The sequence below is a fragment of the Sus scrofa genome, chromosome 16 (genome assembly GCF_000003025.6).
Source record: "Sus scrofa isolate TJ Tabasco breed Duroc chromosome 16, Sscrofa11.1, whole genome shotgun sequence".
NCBI classification, from domain to species: domain Eukaryota; kingdom Metazoa; phylum Chordata; class Mammalia; order Artiodactyla; family Suidae; genus Sus; species Sus scrofa.
The window spans coordinates 79,277,390-79,293,109 of record NC_010458.4 but is presented as its reverse complement, the minus strand read 5'-3'; the positions used below and the strand labels follow the sequence as shown (position 1 = coordinate 79,293,109).

General features: G+C 66.2%; 1 protein-coding gene across 3 annotated transcripts; it reads left to right on the top strand.

Moving 5' to 3' along the window:
• SLC6A18 (solute carrier family 6 member 18) lies at nt 647-14,984 on the top strand. 3 transcript variants are annotated; one of them, XM_013984949.2, is made up of 12 exons: nt 647-871; nt 4,984-5,124; nt 5,672-5,809; nt 6,325-6,506; nt 8,268-8,378; nt 9,098-9,204; nt 10,027-10,155; nt 11,024-11,180; nt 11,621-11,825; nt 12,140-12,299; nt 13,312-13,474; nt 14,709-14,984. In XM_013984949.2, exons 1-12 carry the CDS (start codon nt 712-714, stop codon nt 14,898-14,900), a joined length of 1,845 nt encoding a protein of 614 aa, XP_013840403.1. In that variant the 5' UTR covers nt 647-711; the 3' UTR covers nt 14,901-14,984. The 3 variants fall into 3 exon arrangements, with proteins under 3 accessions (XP_013840403.1, XP_005672682.1, XP_005672683.1); XM_005672625.3 differs by having other exon boundaries at nt 9,092-9,204; XM_005672626.3 differs by having other exon boundaries at nt 9,092-9,204; nt 11,024-11,150; nt 14,709-14,982.

The following is a 15,720-nucleotide window of genomic DNA, read 5'->3' as shown; positions in this document are numbered from 1 at the left end:
CCCCCGCTCATTGCTCACGGCTCAGCGTGTCGGGGAGCCGCAGACGGGCCCTACAGGGGCGGCTCTTCCCACCTGGCCGAGGGGCTTCCAGGGGACCAGGCCTCCCCAAGCTCGTTCTCAAGATGACAAAGCTACAGGGACAGAGAGCAGGTACAGGACCCCAGGGGGTGGCCTCAGGGGGACAGAGGAACCCTCCGGTGACGGACCTGCCTGTCCTCAGCTGACCTGTTGGCTGTGATGCGGCAAGATATTTGCAAGATGTCACCCGGGGGTGCTGGGGGCACAAGTCTCGTGGGGGGGCTGGGGGCACGGGTCTCACGGTGGGGAGCTGGGCACATGGGTCTCACGGCGGGGAGCTGGGCACATGGGCACTGGGCGGTTCGTATCTCATAGCCACTCATGAATCTACAACTACCTCCCAATCGAGTAAATAAAAAAGTAAACCGCTGTCATAGAAACAACCAAGTGTGCCCCAGCATCGGGGTCCTTGTGGCCTTGCACTGGTGGTGGCTGCAGCCTGCAGGCATTCTGCATCGGGCAGGACGGGCCAGATGAGGGCATGGGTCAGGGAGGGGCTGCATGGTGAGAGCAGGACCCGCTGTTACCAATTAACTGGCTCCACCGGTTTTCCTTTAAATAATGAAAAGTCCCACCCACGGGGGAGACAGCTCTCGGCTTCCAAACCCCAGCAGCCAGAAGCGGGCGGCGGGCATGGCGTGCGCAGCGGGGCCAGACCCCCCCTCGGCCAGCGCGGAGGATGAGCGGCCCCAGTGGGACAACAAGCTGCAATACCTCCTCAGCTGCGTGGGCTTCGCCGTGGGCCTGGGCAACCTCTGGAGGTTCCCGTACCTGTGCCAGACCCACGGAGGAGGTGAGCCTGCGCCCTCCTGCCCGTCGGTCCCTACTCTCGTGCCCCTGCCAGGGCCCAGTCAGCCTGGGGGGTGCGGTGCTGCCCGCCAGGCCGCCCGGCCCCTTCACGGGAGCTGCGGCGTTGCTGCCAAGCCCTGGACAGCGAGCCCAGGAGCCTCGGCTGCAGGCAGAGCCAGAGTCGTCTCTCAGCTCAGGCTCCGGGCACCAAGCGCTTGGTCAGAGCCCGTGGTCAGGGCCCGGGGCAGCCTGCCTGGGGCGCTTCTTACCCCATGGTCTGCTTCTCTTGGTGTCGCCTCCCTCCTGGGGACGCGAAGCCCCAGGCCGGCAGGACTGCTGCCCTTGGGGATGGATGTGGGACGTGGCCCGATGTCGTCTGCAGACCCCGGATGGGAGCTTTCCAGGTGCCTCGTCCCGTGTGGGGGTCGGACCTCGAGGCACCCTCCACCCGGCGGGAGCTTGGGGCTCCTGGCGCCCGCACTGCCCTTCCTGGCTGGGCTGGCCAGCACCTCCTTGAAGGCGCCCGGAAAGCACAGGACACCCCGAATCACAGGCGGCAGGCCTGGGGCCCCAGGGCGCCCCCGTGCCCTTGGCGGGTCAGGCCTCCTCGATGCTCCACACACCGGGGTCCGACCATCTGCGAAAGCATCCCTGACCATAATGTGACCCTCTGTTCAGAGCCACCAGGGCCCCAGGGCCTGGACCTCACTTTTCTGGGATCCTTGCTGCCGCATTTGCTGCCTGTGTCTCCCGAGGTTCGGGCAGCAAGGCCGTCAGTGCCCTGGGCCAGGGCCGCCCGGCTCCACCTGTGCCCGGGGCCTTGGAGACGCTTCTGTGGGATCTGTTTCCAGATGTGGGAGCTCTGGCCAAAGGTCACAGGATGTTTACACCGCACGGGGCCCCTTGTCGGCTTTGACCCCCTCGGGGGACTCTGAGGGGAGAGGCAGGCCATCAGCCTGTGTCACCGGATTTGCACCCTCGCCTCTGACGCCTGTGTTCCCCTCCCAGTCCTCATCCCCCTTTGAAAGGAGGGTGACACTTCAGCAGAACACTTAGAGAGGAACGTGCAGTGACTCAGTCACTCGCGTGTCCCCCTGCGGCAAAAGCTGCTTGGTGCCGTGAGTCACAGGATGATGGTAGGACCGCGAGAGCCCAGTGGCGACGCAGGCCGCCGACCGCAGGGCTCTGACACGTGCTGTGGGTTGGGATGCACTCCAGGAAGCCAGGAAGGTGGAGCCATCAAGAGGCCGCGATTTCTGCGCTGCCCTGTCCCGGACTCCTGTGCAGAGAGGACGCCGAATGGTGCACTGAGTCCTGCCGCGTTGTCGCGCGCCTCGGGCCCGGCAGAGCGAGCCCCCGCTCGCTCTTCCTTTGAAGGCTGCTGCGTCACATCCCCCTGTGAGCAAGGACACGGGCGCCCAGCTGGGCCACTGGTGTGGCGTGGACAGTCCTGCTGGGTTGGGAGGCCCGTCCCGCTCCTGACAACAGGAGGCCCCGTGACGACATGCGTCACCCCGGCTCTGTGCCGTGTCTGTGAAGACCCCGGGTGGTTCTCCACAGCCCTGGCTCTTGCTGTTCTGGGCAGAACCTGCTTTCTCTCGGCGACACTTCCTTAGCGGGTTGAAGTGTGTGTGCTGAGGCCAGAACCTCTCACGCAGGGTGTGGGACCTCCCGGGGGGCGACACTGAGGGCAGCCAGCCGTCCACAGTGGCTGCTCCCGATGGGCTGTGGGTCCTGGCACCAGCGCCTCGGTCAGCCCCGCGCCCACCAGGGCTCCGATTCTCAGCAGACACCCACTGGGTGCCATGACGCAACCCAATCCTGTCGCCACCTGAACTTGGCGCAGACCCCACAGGCTAGGGCTCCCCCCAAAAGGCTGGCCCCCCTTGGACGCCAACCTGGAGTAGCCTGTCCCCAAGTCACCTACAGCTTCTTGCACCTTGGCTGCAAAGTCGAGGGGCCCCACGAGCCCCCTGCTAAGGTTTGGTGTTTTGCTGCGGCTCGGGGAACTCAGGGAACCTTTCCCTGGGCTCACAGGTTTGCTCTGAGGGCCGCAGCTCAGGACCCGGCCTGTGAAAGCGGGGAAGGTCGAGGTGCGGGAGGGGCTCAGAGCCCCTTGCTCCCCCTCCCAGCAGCTCCGCTTGCCTCGGGCGGGCGGTGGGGGCGTCCTTGAGTAAAGGACCACTCATCAGTGGTCAACTCAGTCTCCCTGCAGGCGGGCTGGGGCTGAAAGAGCCAGTCACGTGGTCGGTTCCCCTGGCACCAGCCCATCCTCCAGGAGCGTAAACCAGGGAGGGTAAAGGGCTGACGCCAGCCAGAGTGGATTCGGCCGTCCCCTAGGAAACGCCCAGGGCCCCAGGGTTCCCCCACCGCTGGCCCTCATGGGTCCATGCTCCCCCGTCAAGCCCAGCAGAAATGATTCACGGCGTGACGTCCGCTCACCCGGACCTCCTGTGTGCTCGGTGGGAGGGAAGCAGGTGCCCAGGCTGGACCGGGGCGCGGCCCCAGCCCGGTGTGTGACTTGAGTCCTTGTCCTCAGGGCGGTCCTGCTGGGGCTCAAATGCGCAGGGCAGAGGCACCTCAGCCCTCGGCTTCGGTCTCGTGGTCACAAGTGCTCCCGCCCCTTCTCCCTGCACGTGGAAACGCAGCTCCGAGAGAGACCCCCCCCCCCCCGCGCTCTTTCCTTGGGTGCTCCCTGTCCTACTGACCTCAGCCAGCCCCGAAGCGCCTCCGACCTGGGCCCGTCGGCTGGGGCCTCCCCTCAGAGCAGGGTAACCTGGAGCCAGGAGCCGGCCAGCCTGGAGGCTGCAGCCCTTCCCAGACAGCGGAGCAAGCCCCTGCCTGCCAGCCAGCCGGGCACCCCCGTGTGGCTGTTAGTGTCTGTTCTTGTCATGCCGCAGGTGTGCGCCCAGAGGCCCGAGGGTGCCAGGAGGCCCGACTGCACGAGATGTCACCATGGGATGGGGACGGGGAGGGAAGTGGGGAGGGCCAATGGTGAGCTCGCTTGGGCCCTGGGTCCCGGCCTGGAACCAGCCTCCTCCCCCAGGGGCTCCCGGTTTTGTTCACACTCCTCCAGCCCCCAGCCCCAGCCCACGGGTGTCCTGCTGTCCCTGCCTGGGCATCCGGCACATACGTCCATCCCGGCTGAGCCTGTCCAGTGGTCAGCTTTCTCCTTGCAGGTGCCTTTTCCTGTTTGCTGCTGGATAGATGACACCTGTCAGAGACCAGCATGGGCTGGGGGCCCCAGGGCCACCCGCTCTCTCCAGAGCCCCCACTCTGCGTCAAAGAATCCAACAGAGACACAAAAAGCCAGAGAGGCTGCCCTGGCCCAGGACCCAGGGCCTGGGGTTCATGGAAGCGGCTCTTGGAGGCTGAACCCGAGCTTCCCACGCAGAGCAGGGGAAGGAAGGTGCCCACTGTTTCAGCCATGGCATGGGTTAGGGGCCTAACCGCCTGTGCTGCTCCCTGGGGGGGAGGACCTGGCTGTGCAGCTGGGGGCAGCTACCTTCGGCCCCCGCACATAGTCACACAGATGGCGGGTCACAGGCAGAAGGACCTGTAGCCCTGGGGGCCCGAGATGCCAATGCTGCCAGCTCTGCCGCTGGGGCCCGGTCCTCCCCCATGATGGCGTGGGGACATCCAGGGGCTCCCGCCAGGATCTGGCATCTCCCTGACAGGCTTGGCAGGGCTGTGGGCTCAGGGAGGCCGGCCCCCAGCTCCCACACCCACTCTGGCCAGCTGCCTTGTGGCTCAGAAAGGCTGCTGTACCCACCAGGCCCCGGGACCGTGGCGCCCTCGCCCGCCACAGCTGGGTCCACCTCCCAGCGTCCAGACTGGGGTGAGGGGATGGAGGGCTGGTCCCTGGCTCAGCTCAGGGCAGAGCTTGAGAGACCTCCGAGGCACTGCCCCCACCAAGGCTCCATGTCGCAGACCAGCTCCTGCCCCGGGAGGTCCAGGACCAGGGGTCACGGGGCTCAGTGAGAACCGCAGCCCGGCTGTGGTGAAAGCCGCCAACAGATGCCAGGTGGCGGCTGCACGACCGCAAAGCCGGGGCCCCATCGTGGTGGCCACGGGTGCTTCCCCTCCCCCAGGCCCGCTGACGCTGTGTCTCCACAGGGGCCTTCCTCATCCCCTACGTCATCGCGCTGGTCTTCGAGGGCATCCCGCTCTTCCACGTCGAGCTCGCCATCGGCCAGCGCCTGCGCCGCGGCAGCATCGGGGTGTGGAGGGCCATCTCGCCCTACCTGGGCGGAGTGGGTACGCACCTCCCTCTGCCCCTGCCCGCAGCCCCGGGGTGGGCGGCACGTCTGTGTGCCATCGCGCTGGGTGCCTGCGTGTTGGCTCACAGCACGGTCTGTGTTCCCTGTGGACACAGCAGGTGCCCTGACGTGAAGGGGTGGGTCCCGGCAGCACAGCCCCGAGGCAGGGCAGGCTGTCCTGAGTCACCCAGCCTGGGCACACGTGTCCCGGGAGCTCCCCGCAGACCCGGCCCCCAGGCACCTTTGAGGTGGGTGCTGCAGAAAGGGGCTCCAAGCTTCACTGTCCAGGCCTGTGACACACCCAGGTGGCTGCGGGCCGTCCGGAAGCCCCGTCTGGATGTAGCCTAGAAAGCGGGGGAGAGCTGCCCAGCCCAGAAGGGAGGATGAGAGGTGTCCCGCGGGCAGAGGCGCCGAAAGCTCTGCAGGCCAGCGGGCGGTAGCGGGAGCCCGCGGGACAGCTTAGGGGAGCGGCAGTGCGGGCAGTGTGCGGGACTCCTTGTCTGGGGCGGCCACGAGGGAGGCACTGACCGCGGCCGGGCCCGCAGGGCTGGGCTGCTTCACCGTGTCCCTCCTGGTCAGTCTCTACTACAACACCATCCTGGCCTGGGTGCTGTGGTACCTTCTCAACTCCTTCCAACACCCGCTGCCCTGGAGCACCTGCCCGCTTGACCTGAACCGCACAGGTACTGCTCACTGCCTGCAGCCCGGCCCCGGCCCACGCGTTCGAAGCTGGGGCTGCTCACCCCTGCCTGCTGATGCCTGGTCATGGCGGGTCCCAGGGCCCCGGATGCTGTGCTGCTTCACAGAGCAGCCTCGGGCCCTCGAAGCCGCTCGAGAGACGGGTGGCCAGAGGGTGAGGGCGGGTGCTGCTCTCCCCGAATCGCCTTCAGGTGAAGACCCCAGCCCAGGGCGCCATCTGGGCAGACCTCCGAGACGGGGGCACCGTCACGGTTCTCAGGTCTGCTCCAGCAGTGGGTTCTCTCTTTTCCACCCTGCCTCCGGCCGATACCAGGTTGTGTCTGGACTGGAGGCTCCCGTGTCCACCCCACAAGCTATGCTGGGCGCCCAGGGCAACGGAAGCATGGAGGGCCCCCGCCGCGGGCGGCCAGCCTCCCTGCACCCCATTCAGGTGGCAGTGGTCCTGCTGTGTGCCCGGGGTTCTCTGGCCGCAGCTCCGTGACGGGCCTCCCGCTTCCAGGGCTCGTGCAGGAGTGCCAGGACACCAGCCCCGTGACCTACTTCTGGTACCGGCAGACGCTGAATATCACGCCCGACATCAACGACAGTGGCGCCGTCCAGGGGCGGCTGCTGCTCTGCATGGCGGCCTCCTGGGCGGTGGTGTACCTGTGTGTCATCAGAGGCATTGAGACCGCCGGGAAGGTGAAGGCCCACAGGCCGGACCCCAATCCCCGTCCCCCTCTGGCTCCAGACGACCCCGCCCCATTTCTGTCACCATTGTCCTCGGGGTTCTGAGGCTCGGTCGGGGGGGCGTGACATCAGGACGGGCACGTGTCCCTGGAGAACTGGTGCTTTTTCAGTGAGCCTCATCCCCTCGGTTGTAGTCTGCCCTGACGTCCACGGAGGCGTGAAAACAGCCACTCCAGCCTTCGTGCCTAATTCAGCACAGGGCGTTTATTCTTTCTTTGCTTTAGGTTTCGAGTGTGATGCTTGTAGGAAAGCTGTGTAGTTGGATCTTGCTTTGTTATCCATTCCCACGACCCCTGACTTTTCCATTTGGGGTCTTTAGACCATTTACATTTAATTGATTATTGATCTGGTTGGGTCTAGCCTTTTTTTTTTTCTTTTTTTTTTCTTTTTTTTTTGGTTTTTTTAGGGCCTCACCTGTGGCATGTGGAAGTCCCAGGCTGGGGGTCTAATCAGAGCCACAGCTGCGAGCCTGAGCCACAGCCAAAGCAGTGCAGGATCTGAGCTTCATCTACGGTCTATACCGCAGCTCCCGGCAATGCTGCATCCCCAATCTTGAGGCCAGGGTTGAACCTGAGTCCTCATGGGTACTAGTCGGGTTTGTTTCCGCCATGCCGCAATGGGAACGCCTAGCCTGTCATCTTGTATTCGTTTCTGCTGGTCTGCTCTGTTCTTTGTTCCTGTTCCATGCTTGTTCTGAGTGTCTTTGCCTTGTCACCCCGTGGTTGAATCAGGGCTGCAGCATCACGACCTATCTTGGAGGTTGCGTCGCTGCACAGAGGCCGCGCTCAGCCTCACCCTCCCTCCCTCCCTCCGGAGCCCGTGCCCAAGTCACACATGGGATTTACAAGGCGTTATAAAAAGCAAGGGCATGCTTGGTAACGTGGTTTTGAACAGTCGATTGTCTTTTAAAGAGACTCAGATGATGAGAAAAAGATACATTGATACTGACACGGTTCCCACGCAGCTGTGATCCTGAACCAGCAGCTCCCAAGCCTGCCTTCTGAGGTGCACCCCACACGGGGTCCCCCCCCACCCCCGCTTCCCTCTGGGCCTGGATAAGTCCAGTATGGTATATGTCTGTCCTTTGAGGGACTGCGATGAAATTCCATGCGTTTCTGCAGGGCCTCCCGCCCGAGGGTGCAGCGGTGTGCCGGTCTGCGTGCTGCCGCGCTTCTCTCGGTTGCTGTGTGAGGGGGGTAATTACTCTCGAGTGAGGGGCTCCGAGCTGGAGACCAGAATTTCCGAAGCAGCCGTCAGGCCCAACGAGCTGTCTGGAAACCCTGAATAATCCCGCTGGGAGCGTCCCGAAGAGGCACTGGGTGTCCCCGGGGCCAGGAGGAAGGGGCGCCCATGTGCAAGTTTAGTTTCTGCGGAAACAGAGCGCGCAGCCCTCCCCAGCCCGGCAGCTGGGACGGGTCCTGCTGGGGAGGGGGCGTGGGCAGGCGAGCAGAGCGGCCAGCGGGGGGCCTTGCGGGGAAGGGAGAGACTCTGGTGCCGGGGGGCCCGACCGTGGGCTCCATCGGCCCCCTCAGCCGCCCCACAGGGCAAGGACCGCAGGTCTGAGCATCACGGGGACCCCACACCCACCGCCCTGACCCCCGTCCCAGGATCCCAGGGCGCAGCCGGGCCCGAGGCGTCTCCCCCGCCTGCCTCTCAGGGCTTCCTGTGGGACCAGACTCATGGAAGAGCCAACCCCTCACCGGCCTTTTTCAGGCGATTTACTTCACCGCCTTGTTCCCTTACGTGGTCCTCAGCGTCTTCCTCGTCAGAGGACTCACCCTGCCGGGAGCCACCGAGGGGCTGCTCCATCTGTTCACGCCTGACGTGAGCCCCTGGGCCCCAGGGAGGGCAGCCCGGGGGGTTGGGGTGCAGGGCAGGGAGCAGGAGGAGGCCTGGTCTGGGACTTGGGGCCTCCGTGAAACGGGAGGTTCAGGGGAGAGGCCGCTGGGGACTCGGACCCTGCATTCTCCGAGGACCACGTCCAGCAGCGCGACCCCACCAGGCGGGGAGTCTGAGCGCCAAAGGGCCTGCCCACTGGATCCAGGGGCCCTGAGCGATCCAGTGTCTGGGACCCAGTGTCCTGGGCCCGGGGCTGCACAGCCTCCCTGCCTGGGGAAGGAAGGGCCCCAGTGTGCGAGCAGCTGCAGGGAGAGGGGTCTACCTGGTCCAGCAGCAGGAGCGCCAGGGGCTGGGCTCACGGCCCACTCCCAAGTCCTCAAAACCCCGGCCTGGGAGGACCAGGCCAAACGTTCTGAGTCCGAGCTGCTCAGACCTGACCCCCAGCCCTGAGAGGGATGCCCCCACGTTCTCAGGGTCATGTGTCCCCTGAGGAAGGGACCCAGGGTCATTGCCTGTCATGAGAAGGCAGCCCGAGTTGGCGGCATCCGCTGTCCCTCACACCTGGTCCTAACGGGTTCCTGGGTCCCAAGGGGGTGGCCAGCTCGTGGGAGGGGTCCCGAGGGTCCCTGGGGAGGTCCTGGAGCAGGATGCTGGGCGGGGCGGCTTATCTGCTGACCACAGGTCTCCCGTCTCCCCAGATGCAGGTCCTCCGGAATCCCCGGGTGTGGCTGGACGCGGCCACCCAGATTTTCTTCTCTCTGTCCCTGGCCTTCGGAGGACACATCGCTTTTGCAAGTTACAACCCACCCAGGTAGCCAGGCCGGGGGCGGGGCCCCACTCCGGAGGCACAGCAAGCCCTTCATGGTGACCCGCTGGGAGGCGGGCCATCTGCTGTGAGCGTCTGACAGGAACAGACCTGGGATTCCGGCAGCTCCTGAGTCACCCGCAGAGGGCGGTGGGGGGCGGGTTAGGGCCCTGGGGTGGCTTCCAGCAAGATCCGGAGCTGCAGGGAGAGCGCCTGGGCAGTCGCACCCCGGGACAAGGCGTAACCAGGCGACCTGTGAGTGGTGTACGTGGCCATGGAGGCGGAACACCCCGTGTCAGCCCCGCGGTCACAGGAGCCACAGACGTGCCTAGCGGCTCCCATGCAGGGCAAACAATCATAAACCACGCAGCTCTGGGCAGCGGTGCACTTAAACCTTCCTCCGGGGCGGGGGTGGGTGGGGCCAGGGGCCCCAGGGACAGGGAGGGGAGACGGTCCGGGGGCGGGGGTGGGGGGTGAGCTGGGCGCCCCAGGGCTTGATGCGTTTCTGCAGCAGCCCATGTGCCCATCTCATTGGAGACGATACCAGCCAAACCCATGACGGTGCCCTGCCCCCCGCCACCCCGTTGCCCTCTGCTCCCTGCTGCCCCGAGGCCCCAGGGGCGGGAGCTGAGTGTTTTATGCCAGGAGCAGCCTCAGGCTGGGGTCCCTGGGGAAGAGGTCCCCCGGGAGGGGTCCGAGACATCCTCAGATGTGTTCTGGGCGGAGCAGAGGCAGGTCCAGGGGCAGAGTGGGGGCGCCTGGGGCGCAGGGCAGCAGCCCCCCCCGCCCCCACCCCGAGAGGCCCTGGTAACGCCCGGGACCTCCCAGGAACCACTGCGAGAGGGACGCGGTGACCATCGCCCTGGTCAACAGCATGACCTCCCTGTACGCGTCCATCGCCGTCTTCTCCGTCCTGGGCTTCAAAGCGGCCAACGACCACGGGCGCTGCCTGGACGGGTGAGCCCGGCGCCCTCGGCTCTGGGGCGCAGTGTCCCTCCCCAGGCCTGGCCAGCTTCCCCGGGGAAGTGGGGGGGGTCCTCCTGGGAGCTGGGATGGCACCTGGTCCGGAGCTAGGGTCCCTGCCGGTTAGGATGGGGTCGTCCTGGACGGGCCGGGCCCCCGATCCAACGGCTGGTGTCCTGGTAAGACAGCAAGGGACACGCAGACATGGAGGAAGGGGCCACGGGACAGCAGAGGCAGGCGCTGGGGCATGCCGGAGGCCCGGCAGCTGGAAGAGGCAGGGAGGACCCTCCCCTGGAGCCCCCAGGCGGCGGGGCCCTGGGACACCTCAATCATGAGCTCTGGCTTTAGAGCCGTGAGAGGCTGAGTTCCTGCTGTTTTAAAGGGCCAGACCGTGGTCATTTGTCACCAGCCCCAGGAGCTGACGCAGGTACGATGGCTCCACATTGGAGTCATGGCGTTAGGTGGTTGCTGGTGGCCTTCCACACAGGGCTCCCTAGTTAGAACCTGCCAGGTGTGCAGGCCCCCACTCGGGGTGCTGCTAAGTGTCCCAGTGCCCATGCGGCTGCAGGGGACAGTTACCGGGTTCCTGTTCCAACCCCACTCGGCCACACCCCTGGCATCCTGAGGCCCAGCCCTCCGGGCACCGCTGAGCGTGACCCTCTTGGAATGTTCCAGAGAGGCTGTAGTGGCACGCCTGGTGAACGGCGCGGCCCCTTCGTACCCACAGGGAGCGCCTCCCTCCAGGCCTCGGGCCCTGGGGCCGAGCCAGCCTTTCCCCCACCCCCTGGGTGTGCAGAGGCCAAGGGGCACCCTGCCTGGTGCCGGCCCCCGGGGGTCTGCTCACCCCCTCCTGCCCCCCCAGAAACATCCTCCTCCTCCTCAACGCCTTCGATCTCCCGGACCAGAGCGTCTCCAGGGACGACTACGCAGCTGTCCTCTCGCACCTGAACGCCACCCAGCCAGAGCGGGTGGCCAGGCTCCCCCTGCAGGTCTGCCACCTGGAGGACTTTCTGGATAAGGTACCCAAGGGGCCTGGCAGGGGCCATGGCTGCAGACGTTTGCCCAGGCTCAGGAGAGGAGGACTCTAGGCCGACCTGTGCCTCGGCTTCCCCGAGCTTCTTGAAAACCCTGCGGCCTAACTGCAGCATGTCCCGTGGGCCCTGTCCAGGGATCAGGGGGGCCCGGGAGAGGGCGCTGCTGGTGCCCAGGGCCCAGGGAGCACAGCCGAGCACGGCCACAGGGCCAGGCCCTGGACGCAAGAGCCACATGCAGGGTCGGCAGATGCTGGGGACCGGGGGCAGCAAGCTGGGCGGGCAGTAAGGTGGCAGGGCTGATGGCCCCAGCCCTGCGTCCCCTGCCGGCTGCAGGTGGCTCAGAGGCACAGGCTCCCCCGCTCGGAGGGGCACCTGCAGGTGGTCAGGACCCCGCCTGAGGGTCGGGGCGTGACCTGCGTTTGCAGAGCGCCTCGGGCACCGGCCTGGCCTTCATCGTCTTCGCGGAGGCCGTGCTCCACATGCCGGGGGCCCCGGTCTGGGCCGTGCTCTTCTTCGGGATGCTGTTCAGCCTCGGCCTGTCGTCCATGTTTGGGAACATGGAGAGCATCCTCACGCCGCTCTTCGACCAGTGGGTCAGGCCCCGACGCGTCCCCAAGGAGGTCCTGACCGGTGAGTGGCCAGCCGGGCCTGCCGGCAGGGCCTGGCCGCCCTGTCCAGACGCCCTCCTCCACGAGGGCTCGAGGGCCCTGGCCCCGTCCCGGTGGGGCTGGTCCCCACCGCTCTGACGTGATGGCCCGCGGGTCATCGCGGGGGTCGGGGGTCGGGGGTCGGGGGTCGGGGCTCAGGGCGGGCGGGGACTCGATTCCGCACGGTCCGCTGGGGCCACACCCATCCCCGTGTGTCCTCCAGCCCCGAGGTGCAGCGTGGGGCCACGGCGGGGAGGCGTGGATGGGGCAGACGCCCGAGCGTGGGATCTTGTCCAGGGCTGGTCTGCCTGGCCTGCTTCCTCCTGGCCAGCGGCTTCACGCTGCAGTCGGGAAACTACTGGCTCGAGATTTTTGACCAACACGCGGCTTCCCTGAACCTGATCTTCCTTGCGTTCTTCGAGGTCGTGGGTGTCATTTATGTTTATGGGATGAAACGGTGAGTCGGCTCCCCCCCCCCCGGCTCCAAGGGTCCCCAAGGACACACGTGTGGACATCAGGCAGCCGGTCTTTCTGGCAGCCACAGCCAATAGGGACCATCCGAGGTTCCGCCCCAGACAGACCCCAGGGCAGCTCCCAGCCGTCCACAGATGCCCCCAGGACCCACCGCACCTGGCTGTGGGGAGGCTGGCGACAAACGGAGTCTCCAGCTGCGCAGGTGGACAGGCAGACACTCGGGCCCTGGGAGGCCCCACCCAGGGCTCCAGGCCCTGCCCTCCTGGAGGCCTCTGAGGAGGCGCCACACTGGTCCTGCCCACCAGCACCTGGCCGGGGCCTGCCGCACATCTGTGCTCACCCCTGCGCTCACAATGTGCTCACACCTATGCTAACCCTGTGCTACCACCGTACCCACCCCTGTGCTCACACCTGCCACGCTGACCACAGCTCTGCCCAGATGACCCTGGAAGCTGTGGCCACTGACCTTGTATTCTAAGAGTTCTTGGGAGGCTGAAAGGCCAGGGCCTCCAGGGCTGCTCTGTGGGCAAGGGGACAGGGTGCCTGGGGAGGTGGGGCGTTGGCGTCGTGAGAGACAGGAGCGAGAGGCAGCGGTCTGGCGGTGATGGGCCCTGGACTGGACCCAACTGGTTGTGGGACCTTGGCAGGGGCCTCTCAGGCGCCATGAAGCGTGGGGCCGGGGAGTGGGTGCTGGGGGGGGGCTGGCGGGGGATCGGCTCCCACATGCTCCCTGCAGGGGTGATAGCTTCTGCCATGTCCTGCCCCTCCTGGGCCTCTGTCCCCGCCCCAGGGGCCTGGGGCGGCTCTCCCTCCCCCTAGCACCCGGCCAGCAGGGGCCTCGCTGCCCCTCACAGAGCCAGGTCCCCCCGACCTGCCCCTACCCTGGGGGTCATCTTCGTCCTGAAGACGTGGGGGCAAAGGTCGGGGGGCAGCCCCCTGGGCCACATCTCAGTGACAGCGAGGGCTGTTGGCTGAGCGCACTGTCTCCGTGGCAGGTTCTGCGATGACGTAGCGTGGATGACCGGGAGGCGGCCTGGCCTCTACTGGCAGGTGACCTGGAAGGTGGTCAGCCCCCTGCTGCTGCTGACTATCTTGGTGGCATACCTCGCCCTCCTGGCCAGCAGGCCCCCAAGCTACAGGGCCTGGAACCCCCAGCACGTAGGTGCCACCCGGGCCCAGAGCCCCTTCGCAGTGGCCATCGGCACTCTAAGGGCCATGTGACCGCCTTGCTCGGACCCAAGATCCCTGGGCCTCTGGTGCCCCTGGGGCAACAGCGCCAACTCCAGCAGCCCCAGCGACCTTGGACAAGGGCCTCGGCCAGCGGCAGGGAGACAGGAGCAGTTCCTCGGTGCTGAGGGCCTCCGGGTCCCCATGGGCCCTTCTGTACGGCTGTGGTGCAGAGCCACGCTTCCCACGAGCTGAGAACGCTCAGCCTGGTCTCAGATGAGACACCGCCACCCAGGCGCTCAGCATGTGGGCACTGGTCCCGTTGGCCCAGCTCTTGGCCCAGGTGTCCACCCCGGGGTGGGCTGTGCTCTGAGCTGTGTGGGCCTGGCCTACCTGCCCCGTCTGGTGGCTCAGAACCACCCCTTCTCTGCAGCGTGGAAGCACCTTGTTCCAAATTCTCCCCAGGGGAGTTCCCGTCATGGCTCAGTGGTTAACGAATCCGACCAAGAACCATGAGGTTGTGGGTTCGATCCTTAGCCTCCCTCAGTGGGTTAAAGATCCGGCGTGGCCGTGAGCTGTGGTGTAGGTTGCAGACGCGGCTCAGATCTCGCGTGGCTGTGGCTCTGGTGTAGGCCGGTGCCTACGGCTCCAATTAGACCCCTAGCCTGGGAACCTCCATATGCCATGGGAAGTGGCCCTAGAAAAGGCAAAAAGACAAAAAACAAAAACAAAAATAAAAAACCCCAAATTCTCCCCAGGAAGGTGCTGCCCCAGATGGCCTGGCAGGCATGGAGGAGTGGCCTTAGGTTTCTGGAACTTTTGTGACTGCTGTCCTGTCAGGTCCATGTCAGGGCCTTCTGGCTCAAGCAGTGGCGCTGTCCCCCAACCCCGACACCCTCAGGTGCAGCCAGGGCAGACTGAGGCCGGGCAGCCCCTCGGGTCCTGGGCGATTTCTCCAGAAGACGGCGCCCAGATTCCAGGGCTTCTCTCGGAGCCCGCCCCACCCGGGGCTCAGCCCGAGCCCCCAGTCGTCCATGCCCCAGGGAGCAGCTCTGCGGGGTGCCTTTTCTACCCACTTTGCTCTGCTTCCAGAAAGGGTGGGGTGAGCCCGCCCCACAACTCATGGTTCCCACGGCTGAGGGCTAGCCTTGCCTGTCTGGGAGGTAGAGTGGGGACCACCTGTCAACTTCCCCGGACGCCCACCTCGTGGCCTGTGTCTCCACAGGAGGCGTTCCCCTCACGGGAGGAGAAGCCCTACCAGGGCTGGGTGCAGGTGGCCTGTGTGCTCCTATCCTTCCTGCCTTCGCTGTGGGTCCCGGGGGTGGCGCTGGCCCAGCTGCTCGCCCAGCGCAGACAGAAGCAGCCGAGTGCACCGCAGGACAGGCGTCCAGAGCTGCAGGGGGGCGGCGTCTGCTGAGGGGGGTGTGGTGTCTGCTGGGGCGGGGGCACAAGCTGTGTGGCTGCAGAGGTCACCGCAATACACTCTCACCCGACCCCGAGACTTGTGGTCACTGCTTCCTGACACTGTCGCGCTGCAGACCAGCTCACGGCCCAGCTCGGCTTTGATGTCGCAGTCCAGGCTCTTGTCCAGACAGGAGGCGGCCTGCCATCCAGCTCCTGGCCCTGCGGGGGTGGGAGGCCCACGCGGGCCGGTGTGGGGGCCGCGTGCTGTGTCTGGCGAGTCCGTGGGCAAGGGGGCCTCCGGGAGGGCCGGGCCACACCCTGCTGCCGAGGGGCCTCACGCCTCGAGACTCTGGGAACCGGCAGGGCCAGTCTCCAGGGAAACGTGGACGGGCTCTCCGCCCTGAAATGGAAAGGGAGCCCCGCGCCACAGAAGCCCCCTTCTCTACCTGGAGCCCGGGGTCCCGGGAAGGGTCTGTCCTGACCGCACGTGATCCTGAACCTTGAGGGAGAGTGGGGGCTGTCTGTGAGGCTTGGGCCACACGATGCCCAGAGAAGTCACAGAGCCACAGCCCACCCCACTCTCTGCGGCCGGGAGCCACGGCCGAGAAAGCGGGCCGGGCGGCCGGCCCGTCCAGGCGTGGCTCAGAAACCGCCCTGGATTCTTGGAGACTTTCTCAGTCAAAAGGGCCTCAGGAGGAACAGAAAGGCCAATTATCAGGCAGCCTGTGACCGCCTCAGGAGGAAGCACCCACTCTTGCATGTCTGTTTCCCATGAGCCAAGTCCCCAGCAGCCCTCTGTGTGGGGCCCTCGCAGCCGCAGCGCCCGATGCCAC